Genomic DNA, 27915 nt, shown 5'->3' with positions numbered 1-27915 from the left:
GACAAAAGGAAAGTCTGTCTCTCAGAATCCAGTGATCCTTTCTTTTTTTTTTTTTAATTCAGGAAATTCTTGAGGAGTATAACGAAAGCAACACCAAGATGAACCTGGTTCTCTTTGACGATGCCCTGGAACACCTAACCCGCGTGCACCGCATCATCCGCATGGACCGCGGCCACGCCCTGCTCGTGGGGGTCGGAGGCTCAGGGAAGCAGTCTCTCTCCAGGCTGGCCGCCTTCACCGCCGGCTACGAGGTGAGTCGACCTCCCCTCCCAGAAATGGTTTATTAAAGCAATTTCGGCCGTCGGTAGTTCATGCAAACATTGGAAGAATCGAAAACAGATCAGATCATAGCATGATGTTTTCATAGAGTATAGAATTGGGTTTTTTCCTTGCTATTATTTTAACCGAATGTCCGAAGAATCTAAGTTATGTATTGTTTTCGAATGTTTTTTTAAATTTAGTTTTGAGAGAGAGACAGAGACAGAGCGTGAGCATGGGAGGGGCAGAGAGAGAGAGGGAGACACAGAATGTAAGCAGGCTCCAGGCTCCGAGCTGTCAGCACAGAGTCTGACGCGGGGCTTGAACCCACCAACCGTGAGATCATGACCTGAGCCGAAGTCAGATGCTTAACCAGCTGAGCCACCCGGGGGCCCCTTGTATTATTTTTAGAATGGACACTATGTCAAATTGAATTTGAAAGTCAAACTTGAGCCGATATTGTGGTTTGTGGCGTGCACTCCTACGGAGGAGGGATCGGCCCAAACCTCCACGGACCCAGCATTCAGGTCAGCAAGTTGCTGGCTGCTGTGTCGGCACAACCAGCCCACACGGTTCTGGGCCATTCTTAGAATCTCTTTCAAAAAACAAATCCCCAAACAACAGCTTTATCGAGATATAATTCATAGACTGTACAATTCACCCATGTGCAATTCGGTGCTTTTTGGTATAGTCACAGATACGTACAACCATCAACACAGTCTATTTGAGGACATTTTTGTCACCCTCAAAAGACATCCTCTGCCCCTTAGCTATTACCCCTCTATCTTTCTGCCCCTCATCCAGCCCTAAAAAAAAATCACTAATGTACTTCCGGTCTCTATAGACATCCCTATCCTGGACTCTCACATAAACAGAATCATAGAGTACGTGGTCTTTTGTGACAGCTTCTTACACTTAACCGCCTGTTTTCAAGCTTCAGCCGCATAACACTGCCCGGTTCCTTTTTATGGCCAAATCATGTTCTGTTGTATAGATTGACCACACCCTGTTTATCCATTCACCCGTTAACGGACAGGTGCCCGGTTTCCACCTTTTGGCCGCTGTGAACGGTGCTGCTGTGAACATTCACGAACAAGTTTCTGTGTCCACACGTCCACCTAGGTGTGGAATTGCCGGGTCGTGTGGCAGTGCTGTGTTTGATCATTTGGGAAACTGCCAGATTGTTTCCCAAAGCAACCGCACCATCGTACGGTCCCACCAGCACTGCGTGGGGGTTTCTGTGTCTCCGCACCATTCTTAGAAACTTACCGTGAGCTCCTGCCATACCCACTGGCAGTGCCCTTACAGGAGCCTCTCAAAGCGGAGACGTGCAGCATGCAGTGGGGCTTAATTTGGAACAAGAGTCATCTCCATGATTCACTTGTTTATTTTTGATTTCGTGGCTTGCACTTGAGGTGTCCTATCCAGAAAGTCATTGCCAAGACCCATGCATGACTGTGTGTGTGTGTGTGTGTGTGTGTGTGTGTGTGTGTGTGTTTTAGAGAGTCTGTGAGTCAGGGAGGGGCAAGGGGGAGAGACAGAGAATAAGCTGGGCAGGGGCAGAGAGAGAGGGGGACAGAGGATCCTAAGCGGGCTCTGTGCTGACAGCAGAGAGCCTGGTGCAGGGCTCAGACTCATGAACCTGAGCTGAATCTAAGGGTCAGATGCTTAACCTACTGAGCCACCCACGCGCCTCTGTGAGAACTCTTTGTACAGAAGAGCAGTCATGATTAGTTCAATGGATCTAGCTTGCAGTATATGCTTTTGTTTAAAGTATTTCTAAAAAAAAAAAAAATTGGTTGATTTACCTTCCAGATCTGATAAAGTATGTGATCCAGATGTAACCGTTTTTATAGTTTTTGTACATTTTCCTAGACAAGTTGATTTCTTCCGTTGGTCGGTCCTGGTAAATCTGATGTACTGTCCTCTGAGGTAGTGTCGTGCATCCTGGCCTGGCCTGGCCTCGAGGAACGGCAGAGAGGATGTCCGAGGGACAGAGGAGAAGGGTGAACGTGTGCTGGGCTGTTACTGTGCCCTTGGAATTGTGGGGGGAGGTTGGGGAGTGGGGTCATAGCGAGCTGTTCATGCCCAAGTGGTGTTAGGAACCGTTGAGGGCGGGGCGCCTGGGTGGCTCATTTGTTGACCTCTGACTCTTGATTTCAGCTCAGGTCATGATCTCACGGTTCGTGAGTTCGAGCCTCTCGTCAGGCTCTGCGCTGACAGCACAGAGCCTGCTTTGGATTCTCTGTCTCCTTCTCTCTTTGTCCCTCCCCCCCACTCTCTCTCTCTCTCTCTCTCTCTCTCTCTCAAGATAAATAAACTTAAAAAAAAAAAAAGAACTGTTGAGGGCAAGGGGGAAGCTAACTCAGGGAGGACCACTGGGGTCTGCAGGTATCAGACGGAACCGGAGGCCACACGTATTTGGCTGAAAGTCCTCCATGTTGCCGTGTGTGTGTGTGTGTGCGTGCGCACCGAGTGCCCTGCGTGAATGTGCCTTTGCAGGCCCGCGTGAGTGGGCAGAGCGTGCACGTGACCCCGTGTGCGTGCGTATATCGGGGCTGAGGGGTGGCAGCGGACGAGGGATGTTCTAGTCGCTGTAAATCCCCTGAGCTGTTTCAGAACTGACAGTTGGCTCTTTGCAGTTCAACTTCCCGGCCTCTGAGCCGACGGAAACGAATGGAGAAGGTGTGTCCTCATTTACATTTGTGTCCATTTCGAAAACATGTAATAGGGTTTTAAAATTTTAGGGATCGAAACTGGCTTCCTCCTTACTTTCTCTACGCATCTTCCCACAATCTAACTTTCGATGAACTCGCAGCCGGGCCTGTACCCACACGTGATGGCTGTGCTTGTGTGGGTCCCGTTTTCCTTTCTCCCCGCTCTGTGACTCCAATGACTCGTGTGTTTTTTTTTAACATTTTTAAAATTTATTTTGAGAGGGAGAGAGAGAGAGAGAGTACAAGCACGAGCTGGGGAGGGGCAGACAGGGAGAGAGAGAATCCCAAACAGGCTCCAAGCTGTCAGCACAGAGCCCGATGCCAGGCTCGAACTCACCAACCATGAGATCGTGACCCGAACTGAAGTCGGATGCTTAACCGACGGAGCCACCCAGGTGCCCCTCCAATGACTCATTTAGCAGATGGAGGTGTCCTTTTCCTCTGCCATACTCACGTGGTCCCCTCTGCACAGACCTGCGTTCCCTGCACACTCTCACGCTCTACACGTGTGTGCGCTCGTTTGCACAAAGGACTGTCAGAGTTTTCTTCGTCCCGCGTTTCTCACTCAGCAGCGTTTGTGAAAATGACCCGGGGCGTCTGGCTCTGCTGTCACTCGTCCCCCGCAGACGGCTGCACCGCCTGAGCCTCTCCCCCTGCCGTTGGCCTGTGACCCTCACGCGGGCCGGTCGTCTCACGGATGCTGTGCTCCGTGTCGGCAGGTGTTTGAGATCCTCCTGAGCCGAGGCTACTCGGAGAACAATTTCCGGGAAGATCTGAAGAACCTTTATCTCAAGCTTGGGACCGAGAACAAAAGGATGATCTTCCTGTTCACGGACGCCCACGTGGCCGAGGAGGGCTTCCTGGAGCTCATCAACAACATGCTGACGTCAGGTACGCGGGCCGTGCTGGCCGGATACCCGGCCCGGAGGAGGGGCCGCTCGGCGCGGGCCTGGCGGGGCCCTCAGAGATCAGAGGTCGTCCTCGGGCAATGATGAGGTCTAGGCTTGTTCTCAAAGGTCCCTCTGGCTGCCCTGAGGGTCTAGACAACAGGAAGGCGAGAGCGGGAGAGGGTGGCTGGTTTGGAGCCGCCGCTGGGGTGTGCAGGCGACAGATGACCTGGGTCTGGACGGGGCCGGGGGGTGGGGATGGGCGGTGCCGCGGGGATGGAGGGAAGCGGGAGGATTCACGAGGGACGGATCGGATGAGGGCGAGTGCACCCAGGGTGGCTCCCCCTTTCAGGCTGGAGCCTGTGGTGAGTGGTTCCATTGCTAGGAGGGGGAGGACCGGCCGCTAGGGGTGCGTGGAGATGGCTACACTTACAAAAAATCCAAACTGGATGTCGGATAGTGTTTGCTAGAGAGAGTTTGCTAGAGCCTTGGTAACAAAGTACCACAAAATGGGTGGTTGGAAGCCACAGACATTTGGGGCGCCTGGCTAGCTCAGAAGAGTGGGCGACTCTTGATCTCAGGGTCACTTGAGCCCCCATGTTGAGGGCTGAGCCCCACGTTGGGTGTAGAGATGACTTAAAAAAATTGGGGGCACCTGGGTGGCTCCGTCGGTTGAGCATCCGACTCTTGATTTTGGCTCAGATCATGATCTCCTCGTTCGTGGGTTCGAGCCCCACAAACCGGGCTCTGCGCTGGGAAGTTCAGAGCCTGCTTGGGATTCTCTCTCCCTCCCTCTCCCCCTCCCTCTCCCCTCCTTGCTCTGTCTCTCTCAAAATAAGTAAATAAGCAAAGTTAAAAAAAATCTAAAATCACAAACATTTAGTGTCTCACAGTGTGGAGGTCCCCCCTCAAGGCACCTGCTGGGGTGGTTCCTTCTGGGGCTCTGAGGGAGAATCTGTTCCAGGCCCGTCTCCGGCTTCTGCTGGTTTGCCGCTAACTCCCGGGCTCGTGGGCGCGTCTCCCCGGCTGCGCTTTCCCACTCACATGGTGTTCGCCGTGCGTGCGTGTGTCTGTCTCTGATCCAAACTTCCCCTTTTTATAAGGACACCAGTTGTACTGGGTTAAGGCCTACCTTATGGACCTTGTTTTGTTTTATTTTTATTTTATTATCAGGTTAGTTAACATACAGTGGAGTCTTGGTTTCAGGAGTAGAACCCACTGATTCATCACTTCTGTGCAACACCCAGTGCTCATCCCAGCAGGTGCCCTCCTCAGTGCCCATCACCCATTTCGCCCATCCCCCCCCTCCTTTCCAGCCACTCTGTTTGGTCTCTGTATTTAAGAGTCTTTTATGGTTTGTCTCCCTGTTTTTATCTTACTTTTCCTTCCCTTCCACTATGTTTGTCTGTTTTGCTTCTCAGATTCCACATAGGAGTAAAATCATATGATATTTGTCCTTCTCTGATTGACTTATTTCACTGAACATAATACCCTCTAGTTCCATCCACGTTGTTACAAATGGCAAGATTTCATTCTTTCTGATCGCTGAGTAATATTCCGTTGTATATACTATCCATTCATCAGTCGATGGACATTTGGGCTCTTTCTATAATTTGGCTATTGTTGATAGCACTGCTATAAATATTGGGGTGCATCTGCCCCTTTGAATCAGCATTTTTTTGTAGCTTTTGGATAAATACCTAGTAGTGTAATTGCTGGGTCATGGGATAATTCTCTTTTTAATTTTTTGAGGAACCTCCGTACTCTTTTCCAGAATGGCTGTGCCAGTTTGCATTTTAATGACCTCATTTTAACTTCATGACCTCTATAAAGACCCTGTTTCCAAGTAAGGTCACCTTCTGAGGTCCCGGGGACTTCAACATATCTTTTGTGGAGGAGCACCATTCGATCTGTAGCAGATCGGCAGTTGGATGTAGGGGTCTGGCTCTCAGATGTGGTTCCTAAAGCTTTGGAAATGGATGGGACCATCTGCGGGGAGAGTGTGAGACATCAGGGGAGCCCGGAGCTGAGTTCAGGGAGAAGAGGAGTGAGCCGGAGGCTGAGGTGGCAGGAGGGGAACCGGAAGTGAATTCCTCTTTATCTCTTCCAGTATACATAGCTGTGATTTAATCACGGCCGAAGGACACAAAGCACCATGAGCAGAGGGGGAGAGGCGCACGGGACGAAGTCTGGGGAGTCAGGCAAGGCTTCCAGAGCCCTCTTCCAGGGCGGTCACATAGGATACGTTTAACGCCTTCGGCGTCTGACTGTGACGACACACATGAAGTGTCATCTCCCAGGGAAGCCGTTCGGGACTCAGCACCGAGGGTGTTTACTGGGGGCTGGTCACGTAGGCACCTGCTGCCTGGCACCTACTGAAAATTCTAGATTTCCAGGGGGAAAGCAGGTGGTCAGCATGAGCCACACTGTTTGCACAGACAGTTCAGGCCTGATGAGCTACTCTGATCCCTGAATGGTAGTGGGAACCCTCCCAAAGTCCGTGTTCCCAGACACGGGCCAGGGGCCAACCCTGTAAGCAAGCCTTAGTGAGGAGAGCAGCCCCAGGCCTGCCGCGTCATCTTTGTTCCATATGGGAACCCAACAGATGGTTCATAAAAATGTAGGATACTGATTCGAAATGGTATAGATACAGTCGGAAAAAGTCCGACTTGCCAGAGTCTGGCTGCTTTCCTGCCCTGGGAGGGCTGTCTCTGCATCTCCCCATTGATTTAGTTATTCCAGAATTCCCATCAGGCCGAAACCCTGGAGTGCATCAGACGCCTGGCCCCTCCCACATTTTGTCCTGCTTTCTTTTTTGTCCCTGGAACCCGTCCCTTACCTTGCGCTCCCTTTACCGGCCACCAGAGCCAGACCCTCATCGTGTCTGACTGTGACTCTTCACACGTATCTCTGTATCGATCTTCCTGCTTCCTGACACACCACCTTCTGCGCACGTCACCAGCTCGGGGATCTCCGCGGACTGGCTTCTGTTTCCGCAGCCTGAGTTCCTCTCCCTCCTTATTTTCCATCCTGCCTCTGCATCTTGCTCAGGCCCTTCTTCCCGCCTGCTGCACTCTCTTTCTCCCTCTCTTTATCAGCCTCCGTGGTTGCAAGCGATGGAAACTCAACTCCAGTTGGCTTATGTGAAATTAGAGGGAGATGAAGTCAGTATTGATTCACAAAACTGAAAAAGTCCGGGGCACGTTTGGATTCAAGTGCTCAAGACAGAGCATTCCGAACGGGTCTCCCCCACCCACCACCCACCCCTGTCTTGGCTTTACCGTTTTTCTCTTTTATTTGCATTTTTGGATTTTCCCAAAGTAATGAAACAAACAAACAGCACCAGATGCCCGAGGCTCACATCCTCCTTGGCTTAGCCTGGGCCAATAAGATTCTTTCCCCGATGTTTGTGGTCCCAGGGCTCGGCAGGGCTGTCATTGGCTGGCTCAGATCACGTGCCCCATACCTGAGCCAATCGCTTTGGCCGGTTGACACAGGGCTGTGATTGGGCAGGCCACCCAAACCGCTGGCAGGCGTAGAATGATTGTGAAGTGATTCTCCCAAGGAAAAGAGAGACCTTTGGCCAGGAAGTGGGGACGGGCGGGGACAGAGGGACTCCATTTTCCAGTCTAAAGTGTCAGGTGCCAAAATTCCTCCAAATTCTAGCTCCGGCGCCACGCAGGGTCTCCCTCCCCTAAGAAGCCTCCTTCACCGGTGGCAGCTTCGTACCTCCTGAATACCCGGGGCACCTACAGTCCCCGCTAGTCACGTGGCATTTAGCACCTGCTTCCTTGGGTCGGCATCAGACTTTCCACACATGGGTTGCAGACTCGTGAGGATGGGTGTAAGCACCAGCCCTGTCCTTTTCTGTATCTGTAAACCACACTGCAGGGCTGGGGTGTATTTTCTGTGAGGACGAGAGGGCTCCTGTGGGTCTCATTTAATAGCACCCCAAATGGGCAAGGCTACTTGTTTTCCAAAGCCCTTACACTTTGCAGCAGAGTTTTTCATCCTGGGCCCTAATGACATCAGGGGCAGGGTAGTTTTTAGTTGTGGGGCTGTCCTGGGCATTACAGGCTGGTTGGCTGTGTCCCTGGGCTTCTACCTACTAGATGCCATCAGCACCCCAGCCCCACACACACATAAGTCGGGGCGACCAAAGACGTCTCCAGACATTGCCGGATGTCTCTTGGGGGCACAGTTGTCATTGGTTGAGTACGCTCACGATAACCCTCCCAGGTAAGCAGGAGACGTTTGTTCCTTCCACTTCAATGAGGAGACTGAGGCTCAGAGGGGTTTACACACGGGGTGTCAGTCTTGGGCCTCAGAATCAGGCCACAAGCCCTGCTCCTTGAGCTTGGCATCTATGGCTCTTCCAGTGATGCTGTGCCCCTTTCATTTAAGTGCCTAGAGGGATGATACCACCCCTTTCCCGCCCCTCCGAGGGTGAAAAACTCATTGTGTCTTTGTTCTCTAGGGATCGTACCCGCGCTTTTCCCAGAAGAGGAAAAGGAGTCTATCCTCAGTCAGATTGGACAAGAAGCTCTGAAGCAAGGGACGAGCCCGGCCAAGGAATCCGTGTGGCAGTACTTTGTGAACAAGAGCGCAAATAACCTGCACATTGTCCTGGGCATGTCGCCGGTGGGGGACACCCTGAGGACGCGGTGCAGAAATTTCCCAGGTGCCCCTGAGCTGAGTCTGCAAATGGGTTTTTCCCCTTCGGCAGGGCATTCCCAGCAAAGTGAAACAGGAGATGGTCACTGGGCGGAAATTCGGGCCCTGCAGCGTAGGGTGAGACCCGCTCTGCCCCTCACCATCGCCGGCGGGCTCTCGTGCTGCCCACGGTGGACAGTGTCCTCCAATAACGAGGAAATGCTCACAGGCCCAGGTGCACGGCCCGAAGCGAGCTCCCTGCTCTCTTCCATTTGAACCGTTTTGCCAGCCTCGTGGAAGGTGCAGTACCTGGACCTCTAGAGCAGAGGTTCTGAATTGGGGGGTGATTTCCGGCCCCATCCCGGGGCCATCCGTCAATGCCTGGAGACAGTTTTGGTTGTCACATCGGGTGGGCGGGGGAGTGTACTACTGACATCTAGTTGACAGAGGCCAGGGTTTTGCCCAACTTTCTATGCTGCACAGACAGCCCCGCGATAGAGGGTCATCCAGCCCAAATGTCAGCCGCGCTGCGGTTGAGAAACTCTGCTTTGGGTGAATTATTCTTGGGTGCGTCCCGCTCCTTCTCCAGCGTGCCGGGTGCTGAAGACCGTGTCAACGTCCGTGATCGTCTCAAGGTTGCAGGCTGACCATCTCTTTTCGTCTCTTCTTTTCAAGGTCTTGTAAATAACACCGGTATCGACTGGTTCATGCCCTGGCCCCCTCAAGCCCTGCATGCAGTCGCTAAGTCATTTCTAGGTACGTGACAGCTACTGTGGGGCCCCGTTAATAATGTAACAAAATAACGTAATGCTTTTCTGACTTTGAATTTTGGTCAGTAGCTCCCTTCATCGTTAACCCCCATGGCCACGAATGGTTTTTAAGTTTGTCAGTGTGTTTTTGGTTTGTATTGTGTTTTAATCTAAAGAGATTGTGGGGGGGCGCCTGGGTGGCTCAGTCGGTTAAGCGTCCGACTTCGGCTCAGGTCATGATCTCACGGTCTGTGAGTTCGAGCCCCGCATCGGGCTCTGTGCTGATGGCTCAGAGCCTGGAGCCTGCTTCAGATTGTGTGTCTCCCTCTCTCTCTGACCCTCCCCCATTCATGTTCTGTCTCTCTCTGTCTCAAAAATAAACAAACATTAAAAAAAAATTAAAATAAAGAGATTGCAGGGGACTTACAACGATAACTTAGGAGACAGTTGATCAGGTATCATCCAAAGCAGGCGTTGGTACACCATGGCCTTTGGGCCAAATGTGGCCCGTGGCTCGTTTTGGTAAATAAAGTGTGATTGGGACACTGACTCATTGGTCAATGACCGTGGTGTCTATGGCTGTTTTTAGGCCACAATTGCAAGGTTGAATAATTATAGGAGAGACCATACGGCCCATGAAGCCTGAATACTTACTGTTTAGCTCTTTACAGAAAAAGTATACCGTTTCCTGACCCAAAAGATACCTGAAGGACCTTTTAGAGGACTGATTATCAATCCGTGCTGAATTTGCTGTATAGTTTCAAGCACCTAAGCCCTCGATTATTAATTTTAATCTTCAGCATAAGAAAGCAAGTCAGTTCGTCTTCAGGGAAAAATCTTTTTATCTGGACCTAACTTGAGCAGATTCATGCCAAAAGACACTGGGTTACCCCGTAAATGGCTTCCACCTCATAACTATGTATTCAGTAAATAAATAACTTGTCCCTTTATGCAGGGAGAGCTCATGTTTTTAATCAAAATGTACTTTCATGGGTAAAGGGGCTAAGAGAATGGCTCTGTCCTGCTGATGTGGCTCAGGGATCAGCAAGCTTTTTCTGGAAAGGACCGCATGGTAAATATTTTCAGCTTTGTGGGTCATACAGTCTTATTGCAACTACTCAGCTCTGCCATCGTGTCATGAAAGCGACAATATGTAGGTGAACGGGTGTAGCTGTGTTCCGATAAAACTTTGTTCACAAAAACAGGTGGCGGGCCGGCTTTGTCCCGCGTGGTTTGCCAACCCCCGTATCCACGCGTCTTAGCTTCCAGAGACGTGCTAGCCACCTCCCTGTGTTGGCACTTAGTTGTGCTCTCAGCCTTCAGTGCTTCCGCGTCATCACACCGCGTGGAATTTGCTGCGAATTTTTTTCTTGGAATAGATTCCCCGGCGTTGGGATAACTGTGCCCCAAAGTATGGATGTGGGTGAGGCAGTTTTTCACGCATGCTGGAAATAGGCCTGTGGGCTGTGGTTTGCTGGCCCCCCCGGTATGATTTAAGATCACATCTGCAGCATCTGGCTGAATGGTTACTTTGGGCCAATCTTGTCTTCCTTCATTTTAATTGAAGACACATTCTGCTTTGAGGTGAGTGTGTTTCGCCATCTGTTAGATAAACCAAGATAAACCAAGATCAGCACCGGAAGAGAGGACTGACTGTTTCAACAGACTTAAAGGAAGACCCTCCTTGTGGCCACTCTGTGCTGGGCGCAAGGGATAGAGCCAGAGACACTGGATGCATTTCCTTCCTGCAGTTCCAAGCCCCTCCCCGGACAGTGTCATAGCCATCCAAGGGACAGAGCTCCCTACCCACAGGGAAAGAGAAACTGCCACGGCACAGATTGGTCCTGTGGTCCAGAAAAGCCACCAACCAAGTGATAGCTACTCTTTTGCTTTCCTTTTCTATTAAACATTTTTATATCAGGGCACTAGGGTGGCTCAGTCAGTTAAGCATCTGACTCTTGATTTCGGCTCAGGTCGTGATCTCACAGTTCGGGAGATTGAGCCCCGAGCCGGGCTCCGTGCTGACAGTGTAGAGCCTGCTTGGGATTCTCTCTCTCTCTGTGTCCCTCCCCTCCGCCATCCCTCAAAATAAATAAATGAACTTTAAAAAAACATTTAAAAATGTATTTTTATCTCATTTTTTTTCAGTAAAACATCTATAACATAAAATTTGCCATTTTAACCATTTTTTAAAAAAAAGATTTTAATGTTTATTTCAGAGAGAGAGACAGAGTGTGAGCAGGGATCAGGCAGAAAGAGAGGGAGAAACAGAATCTGAAGCAGGCTCCAGGCTCTGAGCTTTCAGCACAGAGCCCAATGTGGGGCTTGAGCTCACGAACTATGAGATCATGACCTGAGCTGAAATCGGACGCTTAGCCGACTGAGCCACCCAGGTGCCCTGTGTTGTTGTTTATTTTTGAGACAGAGACAGAGCATGAGCAGGGGAGGGACAGAGAGAGAGGGAGACACAGAATCTGAAGCAGGGTCCAGGCTCCGAGCTGTCAGCACAGAGCCCGACACGGGGCTCGAACTCACGAACTATGAGATCATGACCTGAGCCGAAATCGGACGCTTAACCGACTGAGCCACCCAGGTGCCCCGCCATTTTAACCATCTTTAGGAGTAGAGTCAGTGGCCTGAAGAACATTCACACTGTTGTGCAGCCATCATCATCCATCTCCAGATCTCTTTTCATCTTGTAAAACTGAAACTGTCCCCATAAAACACGAACTTCCTGTTCCCCCAGCCCCTGGTAACCCCCTTCTACTTTCTGTCTCTGAATCTGGCTGTTCTTGACACTTCGTATGAAGTCGAATCACAGAACGTTTGTCCTTTTGTGTCTGGCTTCTTGTACTCAGCACGTGTTTGAGGCTCATCCGCGTTGTATCGTGTGTCGGGATTTCCTTTCTTTTTACGACTGGGTGATCTCCCGTCGTGTGGATGGACCATATTCTGTTTATCCATTTGTCTGTTGATGGACGTGTGGGTCGCTTCCACGTTTGGCTGTTGTGAATAGTGTGGCTGTGAACATTGGCCTACATGAATCTCCTTGAGTCCGTTTTTCAGGTCTTTCTGGGCACATGCCTCAGAGCGGAATTGCTGAGTCACAGGGAATTCCATGTTTAGCTGCGGGAAACTCCTCTTTTCCGTGTGTAAGAGGCATTTTTCTCTGTTCCTTTCTCTTCAGGGACTAATCCGATGATCCCAGTGGAAAACATAGATGGTGTGGTAGAGCATGTTGTCTTGGTCCATGAGTCTGTGGGTGAATTCAGCAAACGATTTCTACAGAAACTGAGGCGTAGCAACTACGTAACTCCCAAAAATTACCTTGATTTTATTAACACGTATTCAAAGTTACTGGACGAGAAAACTCAGTGTAACATAGGTAAGACTTGGGAACGGGGCGGTGAACACGTAAGGATCCAACTGATGACCTTTTCTTTAAGCAGGTGTTTCTTAGCAAGACGGGGAATAATCAGCATCGAGGTGAAGTGTAGCACGCTCCGGATCTTTCATCTCAGAGTGATTCTTCTGGGTGGGCAGGGGGCTGTCACGCTCTTACTTTTATTCATCCGTGTTGGGTCATGCGTTTCGTAGCTCTCCGTTTTCCCTGCTTAGAGATACGGTCTGATGGCAGCAACGTGCTCTGTTGGAAAGTGCTCTTGAAAATGCTGCGGCTCTAGCTGTCGGCCAGACGAAGCGCTGTTTTCAGAAATACATTCGTTTTGGCCGATGCTGTCTCAGCGTGGCAGTGGAGGTGATGTTGGCATCTCCTGGAGATTTTTTTTTTTTTTCGGTTGAGCCCAAGTTGGACGAATCACAGTGAGGCCGTTGGCACGCTTCCCCGGGCGTACTGGCAACGGTGCTCACCTTGGTGATGGGTACGGGTCCTCTCTTTCCTCAGCCCAATGCAAGCGTCTGGAGGGGGGCTGGACAAGCTGAAGGAGGCCACCATCCAGCTGGATGAGCTGAACCAGAAGCTGGCCGAGCAGAAGGTCGTACTGGCGGAGAAGTCGGCCGCCTGCGAGGCCCTGTTGGAGGAGATTGCCACCAACACGGCCATAGGTGAGTGTGGGGCCAGCTCTGGGGGCAGGGACCCCCCAGATGGGGCGGGGCTCCACTGGGGGACATTCCTGAGAAGCCACTTGGAAGGCCACTGTTTTTCTCCTGAGCACGATGCACATTCCCGCATGTGGACTTCGCAGGCCGCTCCCGCCGGTTGCCCGCCACACCGAGCTCGCCTGCGGGTTATTCCAGCCCCTTCCCACGCGGCCCAGCCCCAGTCCCATCTCCCCTGAGACCCTTCCCCTGCCGACCCCTCTTCTTGGCCCCCTGACTGTTGTGATGGTTCCCGCTCTGCTTTTCGGTTCTGACGGTTTCACAGTTGTGACCTTGCTCCCTTCTTCCCATGCACTTGTCTTCCTGCTGCTCCAGCAAGAAACTCTCTCTCGGGGCCGGGATCCTTCATAGCGTCAGGGCCCATATGCGCTTTGCGCTCTGTAGACGCTCGGCCCACGCTTGCTTCTTGACCGTGAAGACGAATCCCGAGAGAACGCCTCATTGGAAAATATTAGGGCATCCAGCCAACGTTCAGTATGTTTATCGAACACCCACCGTATCGGTTCCCTAGGGCCATCTGGTGAAGCAAAGTCAGCATAAATTTTCGCAGGGCCCCAGGGCACACAGGATTGTGACACACCAAGGTGGTGACGAGCATGGCTGTGATGCTCCGGTCCTTGTGCTCCGGTCCCAGCTGGGTGCTCTCAGACAGGTGACAGTGTATTTGTTTCCTAGAGCTGCCCTAACAAATGGCCACACCTGGGTGGGGGGGGGGGGGGGGGGCTTCAAACAACACTTGACTCTCTTACGGTTTTGGAGGCCAGATTTGGAGATCGGCAGGACCAGGCCTCCTTCCTCCTTGCTTCTACCAGCTTCCGGTGGTTTGCTGGCAGTCCTTGGCTTTTAGGTTTATCTCAGTGTTTACCACCACTGGCACATTATCTCCTTCCCTCTGTGTTTCTGAGTCTTCCCATGGTCTCCTTATAAGGATACAAGCTATTGGATTTAGGGATCACCCTAACCCAGTATGACCTCATGTGAACTAGGATCTACAAAGACCCTCTTTCCCAATAAGGTCACATTCTGAGGTTCCCAGGTGGACGTGGACAGTGGGGAGACACTCTTCAACCCAGTACACCTACTATGAACCAAAGCCTGTTCTAAACATTAGGGCTACAGACCTTGGGGAGATGCTCACATTCTAGTGAGTGGAACCAGACAATCAATGAGCCAATAATTAGATCAACTTCCAGATTTTGATCAATGTCATGAAGCAGATAAACAGAGAGATGAGGTCTAGGGTGACAGAGGGGGCAGGGCACCTTAGGAGGGGTGGTTCTGAGCCGGGCCTGAATAAATATAAGAAAAGGTGACGAGAAGCAGGGAGATCTCAGTGAGCCGGAAAGAGGGAGGGTGGCCCTAGTGTCCTCAGCTAACACTGGCCACACAGGGTTGGGGGACTGTCCTGTGGGATGGAGTGGTGGGACATGGGTGGGCCAGTCAGAGCAGCTGTCCTGCTGTTGGAGACCCCGTGCCCCGTAAGGTTTCTGTTCTAGCAGGAACACCCAAGGCCGCCATATTGGACAAAGCTCGTTAGATCCCCTGACAGCCCAGCACCAACCTTGGAGGGCTGCGGGCTGCTTTGTGTCAGTGGTGATGGTCCCCCCACCTCCGTGCCCAGTAGTTTCACTAACCTCCCCTTCCTCCTGTAGCTGAGGAGAAGAAGAAGCTTGCAGAGGAGAAAGCCATGGAGATAGAAGAACAAAACAAGATCATTGCGGTGGAGAAGGCTGAGGCCGAGACAGCCCTCGCCGAGGTCATGCCCGTGCTGGAGGCTGCCAAGCTGGAATTGCAGAAGCTGGACAAATCCGATGTGACTGAGATTAGGTAACTGGTGGCAGTTTCCAAGTGTGCTTGGCCGCCCGTATCAGTCCTGACAGCAACTACGATAATCACGGCGGCCAGGCATTTGTGGAGCCACGTCGCGTGCTGGCCACTGTGCTAAGCACTCTCCGTGGTGGGTACCGTTAGTGCTGTTCTTATCCTCGTTTGCAGAAGAGGAAAGTGGGGCGCAGGACGGTAAGGTGGCTCGCCCCAGGTCCCCCAGCCGGGAGGTAGCGGAGCCTGTTGACTTTGGACCCAGGCTGACTCACAGGAGGGGACTGAGTTCCAGAGCGGGGTGTGTGGGAGGAGGTGGGGTTTGTCAGCCGATGCTTTTTTCGGGAAACACGACACGAGCGTCTGTCTGGGGCGCTTGACGCGGGGGGCCGGAGCCCTGCTGAAAATAGCTTGACAAAGATGTGCCACAAGCTGAGAGTCGACTGGGGAGGCTCTGATCCAGCTCTAGCCAGATGGGCCTGTGAGGGGTGGGGAGAGGGGCTCTTTATTGTGGCTCCCGGACCTTTGGCGAGTCAGTTTGTAAAATGCCTGTCCCCCCTGCAGCCCCACAGGACTTCCAGGGAAAGGGGCCTGGTGTGGGGCTGGTGGGTGAGCTTTCTCCCGCGTTGTGTGGGGCTCCTTAGGGCACCGTTAATGGATCTCGCTCATCAACTCGGCACGAGACTGAAGGCAGGAAGGAACACTCCCCCATCTGCCTGCCCCTCTGCTTATGTCGCCTGGCCCCACACACGTCTCCCCCTGGTCCGGGACCCTCAGCTCTCTCCTCTCTCCCCATCACCTCCTTGCTTTCAGAAAGGGTTGGGGTCTTCTGGCCCCACAGTCAGGTCTCCTGTGAGAGAGACTCCTGTTTCCAAGCCCGTGGTTGACTCTCCGTCTTAGGCTCCCGGCAGAACGATGCTTGTTCTCTGTGCTCGTCTCTCTTCCTTCCTTGTCAAAGGCTGGGCCCTTGGCATTTGTTTATTAGTGAGACATGTGGACTTGAAACCGAACGTCCAGCTCATTCCAGGGCAGGGGACTTAAGCAGCTCTCGGGAGGTCACCTGCGGATACTGCTGTTGGCAGAGGTCATTATTTCGGCTTTGCAAAGCGTGGTTGAATGAAGGCGTAAGGATGGACGTTTTTAAGATCGCAGTCGTACGTGTCAGAAGTTCGGACGGGGGTGCAGAACAAAGCAGAAACGCATACGAAGCTGAGTTGTAGGACAGACCGTCAGCGTACACATATTCAAGGGAAACGGCCAACGCCGGTTATACAAATGTTGGGCACCACTCCCAGGTCAGCGGCATAAAAACACCGTGAGAGCAGAGAGCCGGGAAGGAGTTTTGAAGGGGATTTGTTTGGAGAGAAGGGGCTGTGAGTCCCCGGCTCGACCCAAGGGCGAGGGGGAGACGGGGCTCCTACAGGACCAAATGGAGAGCTTGCTGTGTGTCCCCGGCAGCTGGCGGGGGATGCCCGTATCTCGCCTGAGACAGGTGCGAGAGGGTGCTCGAGTCATTTCTGAGAAAGCACAAGTGGCCTATGACCTGAAGGGACTAGTTTCTGGAAATGTAATTATGGGAGTAGGTAATGTGTTCGTGTATGGCTCTGCCTCTTACGGGGGGATGTGACCTCAGGTAAGTCACCTAACCTCTCTGTGCTGCAGTGTCCTCATCTGTAAGACGAGGCTGATAATAATTGTCCCCATGGCCTCAGGGCTGTTGTGAACTATTATACGAAGAGCTCTCCGGACCACACAGTGGGCGTCAAGTAAGCATTAGCTAGGATGGTCCCAACATCTCAGTGACGTGATGTGAAAGCCCCCTCCCGACCGCCCCATCAGCTTAGTCCCCCTCCTTTCCCCCCCCACCTGCCCCCCAACACAGCAGGTACCCATTGCCTTTTGGTTCTCACATGTCATCCAGAGGGTTTTTGTGCGTGGTCACGGCAACCGGGCGTACAAGTGTCTCTTCGGTTCCTGACTGTAGATTCTAAAGGTTAGTGGAACAAGGGATACCTGTGTATTTTCTTCCTTCTCTTTTTGGTGTGTAAACGGTCACGTACCGTATGCATTTTTCTACATCTTGGCTTTTCCACCGAACAGTGCATTTTGGAGATGTTTTGCGTGTCAACATATGATGAACTTCCCCAATATCTAAAAAGAGTCCATCACATTCCTTTGTACGGTGGCTGTGTTGTCATCTATTTAACCGGCCCCAGTTTCCGAATCTTTAGCTTGTTGCCAGCCTTTTGCCTTTACAAACCGCATGGCAAAGAATAGCACCGACCGCACTTCATGGCGCAGCCGGGCAAGTCCGCCGCGGGGATGCTTTTCCAGAAGCGGAACTGCCGAGTCCAAGGGTGTGTGCGTTTATGATGTCTACAGCTGTTGTTTAGCGCTCTCCCTGGGGTGGAACCAATTTACACTCCACTGACAGTCCATGGGAGTGCCTGCTTTTCCATAGCCTCACCAACAGAGAGCATCATCACACGTTTGAATTTTTGCTGGTTATGTAGATGAAAAATTGTATTTGTGTAGTTTTAATGTGCATCCCCCTTATTGTGAGTGAGGCTGGCCTTTTTTCATATGTGAAAGACGTGTGTTAGGTTTGTGTGTATTTCCTTTTCTGTGAACTGTTTATACGCTTTGCCCACTTATCTGTTGGATTGTTGTTATTGTTACTTTTTTTCTTGTCCGTTTCCAGTGGATTTTTATGTAATAGGGAGGTGAGCTTTTTATCCACGATGTGAGTTGCAGGTATCTTCCCCTGTGGTTCATTGGCCATTCGGCTTTGCTTGTGAGTGTTGTGTGTGTGTTTGTGTTTGCTGTGCATAAGATTTTTATGTGGCAGATTTTAGCAATGTTTTAGTTTGTGGATCTCGGATATTATGTCATCCTTAAGAGGCCTTAAAAATGAAAGATTGTAAGACAATCTCCCCATGATTTCTTCCTGTGCATTTACAGTTTAATTCTCTATGGTTAAATAGTTGATCTTTTGGGGATTTTTCCTGGGGTTCAGTGCGAACCCAGTGGATCCAATTTTATTTTTATCCAAATTTATTTTTTCCAGACGACTACAATCTGGCTCTCCGTAGGTCATTTGGATGTCAAGTGTGGCGAGCCAGCACTTACATCTTGACAATTTCATAATCCTTTCATTCTTTAAATAGCACTTTCTTTCTACGGGGCTCAATCCCCTTTGTAGAAATCATCGGATGTTAAGCCAGGAAGATTAGGAGTCACGAAGATTAGAAGTGGACGTTCCTCTGTAGTATAAAAGGCTCCCTTTGTTACCGGCTTGTGGTTTTACTTTTCTTGGTTCCATTCGTTCGGTAGTCTCTGGGTGCCCGCCACCCGCCCACCGACCCTGTGCCGGCACTGGGGCTGAGCAAGGCCTTTACTGCATTCAGCTGACACTCTCGGGGAGGCACGGGTGTTTGTGCAGGAATCCCACATGGACAGTAAGATCACCCAGGAGAAGGTTAGGACGGGGAGAGCTTTGCCGCTACGACCACGGATAACGGGGGAACCTGACCTAGTCGGGGCGGGGGGTAGTCAGGGAAAGTATTCCCCAGGAAGTGACATGCAAACCGAGATGTGGCTAGAGAATATGGATTCACCGGCTGTAGGACAGAGGCTAGAGGCGGCCGTCTCTGAGACTGGAAGGAGCTTGGCCCGAGGGCAAAACGGAGACAGAGTGTCTGAGTTAGAGTGAGGGAAGGTGGGGAGTCGGGGCTGTGAGGATTCTTTCCCTCGGGGGAGCGGGCGTATCGTCGCCATCTTTCTCTCACCTGTTTCTTTTGTGGTAGGAGAAAAGAATCAAATGAAACAGGAATGTTTCTATTTCCCAGACTGACCACCTCAGGATGACTAACACCTCAGTTATCCTGTGTTACGACGGCGACGCGTTCTGGATACACGAGGTGCCCGGGACTCGTTTGTAAGCTGACAGCGGAGGGCTTCACTTTCATAGACTCACAGGGTTTCCGAGTGGGAAGGTCTGGCTCTGTTTCCCCATTTTGCAGATGGGAAAACTGAGAACGCTGGATAGTTTATAACTTGCCCAAGGTCTCGGGACCCTTCACTGAGGCCGGGGCTCTTCCCGTCTTCTATCTGAAAGCCTCTCACTGCCTCTGTCCTCTTCTGATTAGTCAAAGATCAGTGGCCTGGGCCTGGCCTTCATCAACCCCGAAGGAAACCTTTCAGAAACAGTTGACAGCGTCGCCTGCTTTCGTAAGACCTAGTGGCGGCCTCATTGAACCTTCCCCTGGTGACTCAGGACCATTACTTTAATCATCCATCCTTGTGCCAGAGTCATCGCCCTGGCTTGTCCTTACCCCGCGTGGCTCCTTCTCTCCGCTCTCGTCTGCAGGCGAGCGGGTGGGGGTCCTGGGGCTGGGATGGGTGGGGCGTTTGCCCAGTACGGAAAGTCTCCATAGCGCTGTGCTGGCCGCGTTGTTCTCGCTCTCTTGCTCCCTCCCGCCCTCCTTCTCGCCTCTGGGTCACCCTGGCCTCCTGCTGGAATGGCTGGGCTCCTGCCTCGCCTCCCCCCGGGCTGCCCTCTGCCCTTCTGGGGCCTCTGTCGTCTCTGCTCTTCTCTCTTTCTTTTCCTTCCCTCCATCACTTTCTTTACGCTTCTGTCTCTCTTCACGGTTTTGGTGTCTGCACAGCTCATCTGGGTCGTGGGTACTTTGCCCAGCAGCAGGCAGCCAAGCGGTCCCCCCGGGTCCAGTTAACGTGCCGCCTGTTCCTTCCCAGGTCTTTGTGCTGCTGTGCCGTCCCCTGCTTCTTTGGGTCTCGGTTCCCTGAGGGTTGAGGGCGCTGGACGTCTGAGCGTTGGATCAGCAGAGTGGCGGTCTGGTCTCATCAAAGACAAAGGCAACAGGGGTGACATAGACCGGAAGGAGCCCGGATGTGGGGACCCCGGACCCCACGGGCTGTGTGAACATAGGCAGGCTTTGTGAAACGCCGAGCCCTGTCTCTTCATCTAGTAAATGGATGGCAGTAATGAGAGTGGTTACGCTGTAGAGTCTAAGGAGCCACCCGAGGTGTAATTAGAAACACAGATTCTCAGGCTCCACCCTGACCTACTGACTCAGATGCTTGGGGTGGCCTGGGTTTGCATTTTAAATGACACCCGCCCCCGTGATTCTGATGCCGTCAGCCTGATCTGGCGCCTGATGGAGGAGACCAGTCCCTGACTTGGAGAAGCTCACCCGAGGAGCCCAGGTCGGTGTTGGGATGTGGCTTCCTTGGCTTCCACGCAGCGTCACCTCCAAGAGCTGACTCTCGGTTGAGCCACGTTTTCTGGAACTCTCATTTAGGCTAGGTCCTGGCCGCATCCTGGGTCTGATTCACATATGTCTTTGTTTCTCACCAGGTCCTTTGCTAAGCCCCCCAAACAGGTGCAGACGGTGTGTGAGTGCATCCTCATCATGAAAGGGTATAAGGAGCTCAACTGGAAAACTGCCAAAGGCATGATGTCTGACCCCAATTTCCTGAGGTCTCTGATGGAGATTGATTTTGATTCAATCACCCAGAGCCAAGTTAAAAATATCAGAGGTGAGCGTAGACGAATGTAGGAACAGCCAGGCTTGATCCCAGTTTGGCATCTCAGTCTTGGGAGTAGGGATGGCGAGCAAGGAGGGAATAGGCCGGATGACTGTTGCCAGAGGAAGATGGCAGCACTGGGGGTGACGTGGGAGGGCTGGGTGCCGGATGGGCAGTAGCAGCCGATGCCTGCTGCACGTTTCACGGCAGTCACTCTGGCGTTCCCGTCAGGAAACGGCGCCTTCTTACGGAACCCAGCCTGGCCTTGTCTTCTGGCATCTTGTCCACCGGGCATGGAGGTGCGAGAGGTGGTCTGACCTTGATCTCTTCCCTTGCGCTTTTTGCCAGAGTCCAGTCTCCTGTAGGTCCCTGGGAGATGGGCGGGGAGGGACCGGCACCACCCGCAGCCAGCCTCTCTGTCCTCAGTTATAGAATGCCCACGTTCCCTTTGAGCCTGGCTCCTGAACTGCCTAGATGTTTAGCCAGTGGGAACGAGGCTCCTCTTTGCAAAAGGCCACTCGAGTTCATAGTGCCACTGTTTACCTTCATGGCTTGTTCAGAACGTTATTGTCAAATGCTTTTTCTCAGCAGCTCGGACACAAAACTAAATGAAACACAAAGGGTAACAACACGTGCAAAAACCCAAGGACCTCTCTTTTTACCTGAATATTGGCTTGGGGGGGTTTCCATTCATGTGAAATTACTCCTGGGGTGAGAGTATAGGTAGAGGGGACGGTGACTCATCATGGCCTACGATTCCCAGCCAGCTGCCTGCTCTGAGCCACTTTGACGCACAGTCGGGGGTCCCCACGGACACCCCGGGTCCTGATGTCACATGGAGGTGCCTGGGTCATAGGATGTCCTGGGTGGCAGTAACATGTGCCCCTCCCTCACACCTTAATCATCCACCTACACAAAACTCATTCATTTCGCATCTTACTTTCCCAAGATGAGTCTTATCACTCGTCGAAATCATTGCATCTTTGACCGTTAGGCCTCTTGAAGACTCTCAACACCACAACTGAAGAAATGGAAGCTGTGAGCAAAGCAGGCTTGGGGATGCTGAAGTTTGTGGAAGCTGTAATGGGCTACTGTGACGTTTTCAGAGAAATCAAGCCCAGAAGAGAGAAGGTATTGTCCACGTGTAAGACCGAAACATTGCTGCCAAGGGAGCAATCTGGAGTCGCGTTTAATATGTCCATAGCTTTGCCGGAAGCATCCTGACAGGGTTCTGATTTTCCATCGCAGAAACGTTCCCCTGCCTGCCCCCAGCACTACTAAATGATAACCCTGAATTATAGCTCTCATCCAGATGGCGTGAACTGGCAGAACCAAAGTCTGGAAGATTTTCAAATTTTGCGTGAAAAGAGTAGGATAAATGGGTAAAAACTGTCCTCTATGGCTAAAGCAGGATTCTCAGCCTCGGAGCTCTTGACGTTCGGGGCCGGACGGTTCTCCGTGGTGGGGGCCGTCCTGTGCACCCTACGATGTTTAGCAGCATCCCTGGCCTCCACCCACTGGGTGCCATTGTCCCTACCCCTAAGTTTTGACAACTAAAAACGTCTCCCGACATTGCCGTATGTCCTCTGAGGGGCAAAACCACTGGGTCAGAATGCACAATATAAAGGGAGTTATAAGGTTGATTCGATCATTTTGAGACCATTTTCTTAAAAATTTTTAAATGTTTATTTTTGGGGGGGGGGGGAGAGAGAGAGAGAGACCGAGTGCGAGTGGGGGAGGGGCAGAGAGAGAGGGAGACACAGAGTCCAAAGCAGGCTCCAGGCTCTGAGCCGTCAGCACAGAGCCCGACGTGGGCCTTGAACTCACAAACCGTGAGATCATGACCTGAGCCGAAGTTGGATGCTCAACTGACTGAGCCACCGGGCACCCAGAGACCTATTTTGACGTTGCTTTATAACTCAGAATTTTATTGCTTAGAAAACTTAGAACTGGGCATAAGATCAGTATTGTTTTCACGCGTTCTTTTGAGTTTTTGACTTAGAACCACAGTGTCATTTTACTGTGATCTCAGTACACTGGGAAATTAAGCATCTGCTAACTTGCATGAAGACCTGTTTTTCCAATGGGATTAGAGCTTTTGCAGCAAACTGTCGAAGACGTGACTAAGAAGCCAGGTACCTCATCAGGACATATGACGGCCCCAAAGAGTATGAACGGCATTAGAAACGCGGTGTGGACGTAAGCCCAGGGGTGAGACTCCTTTGTCCCTGCCTCACTCCAGTCCCTTTCCCCACCGTTCTGTGAACCGTCTTCCCACAGGTGGCCAGGCTGGAGCGGAACTTTTACCTCACTAAACGTGAACTAGAAAAGATCCAGAATGAGTTGGCAGCGATCCAGAGAGAACTGGAGGCTCTGGGGGCCAAATACGAGGCAGCCATTCTGGAAAAGCAAAAGCTGCAGGAAGAAGCCGAGATCATGGAGAGACGGCTGATCGCTGCTGACAAGCTCATCTCGGGGCTGGGGTCTGAGAACATCAGGTCAGTGGCCGACGCGCTGTGCGCTAAGAGCTCTGAGACTCTGTGGTCCGTGAGCGAACGTCGCCGACGGACCGGCTCGCCATGTAGTCTTCACCCCGCGCTGCGTTTTTATCTGAACACCGCGTGGGAAAGTTCCGATGTTACTGTTACCGTGTTTAGGGTGGCTGATGCCATTTTACGCATTCTGTGGTTTATTACATAATTATGAAGGGTTAAGGAGGCAGCGCAGCTGTGGAGACAGGGAGGCACCAGTGGCCTCTGGCAAGGCGCCCTCTGTCCTAGAAACGTTTACTTCTTAGTGACCTTTAAGGCACCTAGTGAGCGCCTCCTGGGTGGGTCTGGACGAGGAGTCCGCCTCTGTTGCCGGACAAATCTCTTCTAAGGGCTCTTGTGTCTGGCTCAGTCCTGAGCCTCAGTTTTAAGCAGGTGGGACTGTTTGATGCCTAGGGGCAAGGCCATTTGGCCAGAGCTGGTCCGCTGGTAGTTTCCAGTCCAACACCATAAAAGGGGTATGGAAAACACTAGAAAATACTATCTGCTTGTAGGAAACAAACCATTTTCAGTATTTCTAAAACCTCGAAGACTTTGGCCATTTACCAGAAGAGGCCAGGTGAAACATCTACTTCCTTTTATCTCGGGTAGAATTTTGTCACCAAGCAGGACCAGAGCTCATGAGTTCTGCTGGGTGTGTCTGTAAGTTATTGATCAAAGCGTTCGGAAACAACGTGATTACTACCTAATAAATAGCTTGGAGACTAGATGCATCCCGCAAATACTTGTCCAGCCCCCCAATTAGATGCTGGGTTCTGCTGAACCCTGCAATTAAACAAAGTCTTCCAAAACGCTGGGCTCACCAGGGTGGGGTGTGGCAAAATGACCTGGCAGTCTTTGTTTCTAAAAGGAGAGGATATCTCCGACGACGTTTCCTTCTGGCTCGCCCCATTAGCGGCGGCTCAAGGCGGTTCTTCTAGAATGTTCCTTCTGATTGTGCCGGAAGATAACGGCTTACCGCAGCCCCCGTCTCCTGTGCCAGGTGGCTGAATGACCTGGACGAGCTGATGCACCGGCGGGTGAAGCTGCTGGGGGACTGCCTGCTTTGCTCGGCTTTCCTGAGCTACGAGGGCGCGTTCACGTGGGAGTTCCGTGACCAGATGGTCAACCAAGTTTGGCAGAATGACATCCTGGAGCGGGAGATTCCCCTGAGCCAGCCCTTCCGGTTAGAAAACCTGCTCACGGACGATGTTGAGATCAGCAGGTGTGTGTGGCCCGGAGGACGAGGGTGCCTTGGGGTGGGGGTCCACGTGGGTGTCACCCCGGCAGGACACAGCGAGGGGTGCAGCTGACTTGACTGCACAGAAGATCCGGCTTCCTGGGCCCTGAGGAGCGTTGAGCAGCCTGTGGATTGGTAGATTGTTCTGGAAGGCCAGTCCTACCACCGTTAGCACTTGGTTACAACTTGCACAAGAAAAATACATTTCCCTGTCACTGTTCCTTCCAGGTGGGGCTCCCAGGGACTGCCCCCCGATGAGCTCTCGGTTCAGAATGGCCTCCTTACCACGCGGGCCAGCCGGTTCCCCCTCTGCATCGACCCCCAGCAGCAGGCCCTCAACTGGATAAAGAGAAAAGAGGAGAAAAATAACCTGCGGGTACGGCTGGCCCCTCCCTGGGTGACCCCCGCCCTCCCTGCCTGTTCTCTCCCGCCATCTCTACCATGACAGCCCCGGGGCCCCTGGCCGTGCTGAGCTGAGGCGTCACCATCCTGAAGCCCTAGCCGAGCCAGCCGCCTCCCTGCCCGCCCACCCCGTCCCATCTCTGAGGGCTGCACGACCTGCCTGGGGCTCTGCTCGCTTACCTGGGCACGTCTTTCAGCTGCCAGGAGCTCGAAGGTGCACCCTGCCCATCCAGGGCTTAGATGCTCATTTTTTTTTTTTTTAATTCTGGAAGGGAGGAATGATATCTCAGTATCTTTTGATTGAGATATAATTCACATACTGTAGAATTCACGCTTTGAAACATACAGTTCGGTGGTTTTTTGTATATTACCTGCAGAGTTCTACAACAAACACCAGAATCTGTTTTTACCACTACCCCCCAAAAGCAATGTTGCATGCTATAGCCACCTACCCACACGCTCCCCCCCACCCCCCCGCCCCCCACCCCCTGGCCACCACGGATGTCTTTTATAGATTTGCCTCATGTAGACATTTCATATCAATGGGATCATATATGTGGACTTTTGTGTCTGGTTTCTTTCCCTCAGTATCATGTTTTCAAGCAGGTGTCCATGCTTCCTTAGTTTTCATCGATGGATAATACTCTGTTGCATGGACAGACCACGTCTGACCATCCATTTAATCCATAGATGGACATCTGGGTTGTTTCTGCTTTTTGACTAGCATGAATAATGCTGCTGTGAACATTCGTGTGCAAGTTTTCTTTTTTTTTTTTGGTGGGCATATGTGTTTAGTTGCCCTGGGTGAAATTGCTGCGGTTTTTACTTTTTCCTCTTTTTTTTTTCCTGGTCCTTGCTCCCAAGTATGTACAGGCTGTTGGGGGAAGGTCTGCCTCTAAGATACACACATAGCTATGGTGAGACAATTATTATTATTATTATTATTATTATTATTATTATTATTACTTTAATGTTAATTTTTGAGAGAGAGAGAGAGAGACAGAGTGTGAGCTGGGCAGGGGCAGAGAGAGAGACACACACAGAATCTGAAGCAGGCTGCAGACTCTGAGCTGTCAGCACAGAGCTTGATGTGGGGCTTGAACCCGCGAATCTGACCTGAGCTTGAACATGACCTGAGCTGAAGTTGGATGCTTAACCGACTGAGTCACCCAGGTGCCTCCGAGACAAATATTAATGAGGAGATGCTTTAATGAAGAGCATGACTTTCCTCTTCCTCCCTCAGCCTGCCGGGGTCCTGAGCCATCCCCACGTAGCCCCCAGCCCCACCCCTGCCACCATGCTCCCACTTAAAGGGGGGTGATTCCAGCTTAGGGGAGGGGGGGAGGCCAAGTTAGTGAACATAATGAAAGCAGGTGAAGGGAAAAGGAGAGGGAGGCCCCGGGGACTAGAAGAGAGGAGGAGTTTTCCCAGACGTTTTGAGGAAAGAGCTAGCAAAGCCGTCACGAGGTTGGAGGGAGGTGAAGCAAAGAGGCGAGTGAAAGAAAGAATTCTGCCGACTCTTCTTCTGTGAGACGGAAGGAGAATCTCTCGCGATCACTTTGGGCTGCTCAGAGCCTGAACCTAAGGGGTTTCTGGCTTCTGCGGGTCTCACGCTTTGCTTCTCTCCTGTTCTTTCTCCCCTCTGGTTCCCTCCACCCCCCAGGCACCGACATGTCCCCTCCCCCCTCCGAAGGCCAAGGCGCTCTCCCTGCACAGTTGCCGAGGGCACAACTCTCAGTGCCTACCTCCGTCTTGCAGGTTGCTTCCTTCAACGACCCCGACTTCCTCAAGCAGCTGGAGATGGCCATAAAATATGGGACCCCTTTCCTGTTCCACGACGTGGACGAGTACATCGATCCGGTGATCGATAACGTCTTAGAAAAGAATATCAAAGTCTCCCAAGGACGGCAGTTTATCATCCTGGGGGATAAGGAGGTGGATTACGACTCAAATTTCAGACTGTACCTAAACACCAAGCTGGCCAATCCCAGATACAGCCCGTCTGTGTTTGGGAAAGCCATGGTCATCAACTACACCGGTAAGGATGTACAGAACCTCAGTGGCGAGTTAGGGTGGTTACCACGGAGACCACAAATGGGGACCAGAGCTTTCAGGGGACGCCGTGTCGTTAGGTGACCCCAGGTCATTCGCTCCTAGCCAGATCGCAACTGGTCGGTTCTTGGTGATGAAGGTTTGGGCGCCCCTGGGAAGGCAGCGGGGTACGTGTCTTGGGGCGTGCTGAGTCTGGACCACGGGCCCAGGTACCCACACCCGGAGTGGGGCGAGACCCTGTTATGCTGGGGCCGGAAGTTACTCCGTGTGGCGCACTGAAGTACGCGGCATGATTTTGGATTTCTGCCCTTCCTCTTGGCTGAGTTCTGTCAGGGACCGAGTGCCGTTTCTCCCGTTGTCTCGGGTTGGCCTGTACCTGCGTAAATCGGCTAATTAGGTTGGGTGTGCTTTCCACTCCGGCCCCCCAGTATTTATTTTGGGACCCCCCCACACTCTTGTCCCCCACAGGGTGGGCAGCGTCTCCGTGTTGTTCTGACGGTTTTGCCCCGTGGCTTTAGGGTGACGGCAGGGCCGAGTCCTCGAGTTCCCAAAGGGCTGGCTCAGACGCAGCCCCAGCCTGTCCCGGGCGCAAGCGCGCAGCAGGCGAGGCGACGGGGTGCCCCGCAGTGACGGCCCCCCCTCGCTCCCCAGTCACGCTGAAGGGGCTCGAGGACCAGCTGCTGAGCGTGCTGGTGGCCTACGAGAGGCGCGAGCTGGAGGAGCAGCGGGAGCACCTCATCCAGGAGACGAGTGAGAACAAGAACCTGCTGAAGGATCTGGAAGACTCCCTCCTTCGGGAACTGGCGACCTCCACGGGGAACATGCTGGACAACGTGGAGCTGGTGCAGACCCTGGAGGAGACGAAATCCAAAGCCACGGAGGTGCGAACTGCACGGCAAATGCCCTGAGCCGGGCCGGTGGGAGCGGCGGGGCCGGTGGGGGGGG

General features: G+C 52.3%; 1 protein-coding gene across 1 annotated transcript in view; it reads left to right on the top strand.

The window, feature by feature from the left end:
- DNAH10 (dynein axonemal heavy chain 10) overlaps positions 1–27915 on the top strand; it is a 151903-nt gene that overhangs the window by 110644 nt on the left and 13344 nt on the right. Inside the window, 15 exon segments of the mRNA XM_042909590.1 lie at positions 63–251; positions 3695–3866; positions 8340–8543; positions 9191–9271; positions 12452–12649; positions 13169–13183; positions 13186–13329; positions 15036–15210; positions 20579–20760; positions 21743–21879; positions 23029–23246; positions 24280–24501; positions 24745–24892; positions 26677–26956; positions 27622–27851. Of these exon segments, the coding sequence (XP_042765524.1) occupies positions 63–251; positions 3695–3866; positions 8340–8543; positions 9191–9271; positions 12452–12649; positions 13169–13183; positions 13186–13329; positions 15036–15210; positions 20579–20760; positions 21743–21879; positions 23029–23246; positions 24280–24501; positions 24745–24892; positions 26677–26956; positions 27622–27851 (2595 nt within the window).

Source organism: Panthera leo, chromosome D3 (assembly GCF_018350215.1).
Source record: "Panthera leo isolate Ple1 chromosome D3, P.leo_Ple1_pat1.1, whole genome shotgun sequence".
NCBI classification, from domain to species: Eukaryota; Metazoa; Chordata; class Mammalia; order Carnivora; family Felidae; genus Panthera; species Panthera leo.
The sequence above is the reverse complement of the archived record's forward strand: the minus strand, read 5'-3'. Positions and strand labels throughout refer to the sequence as shown.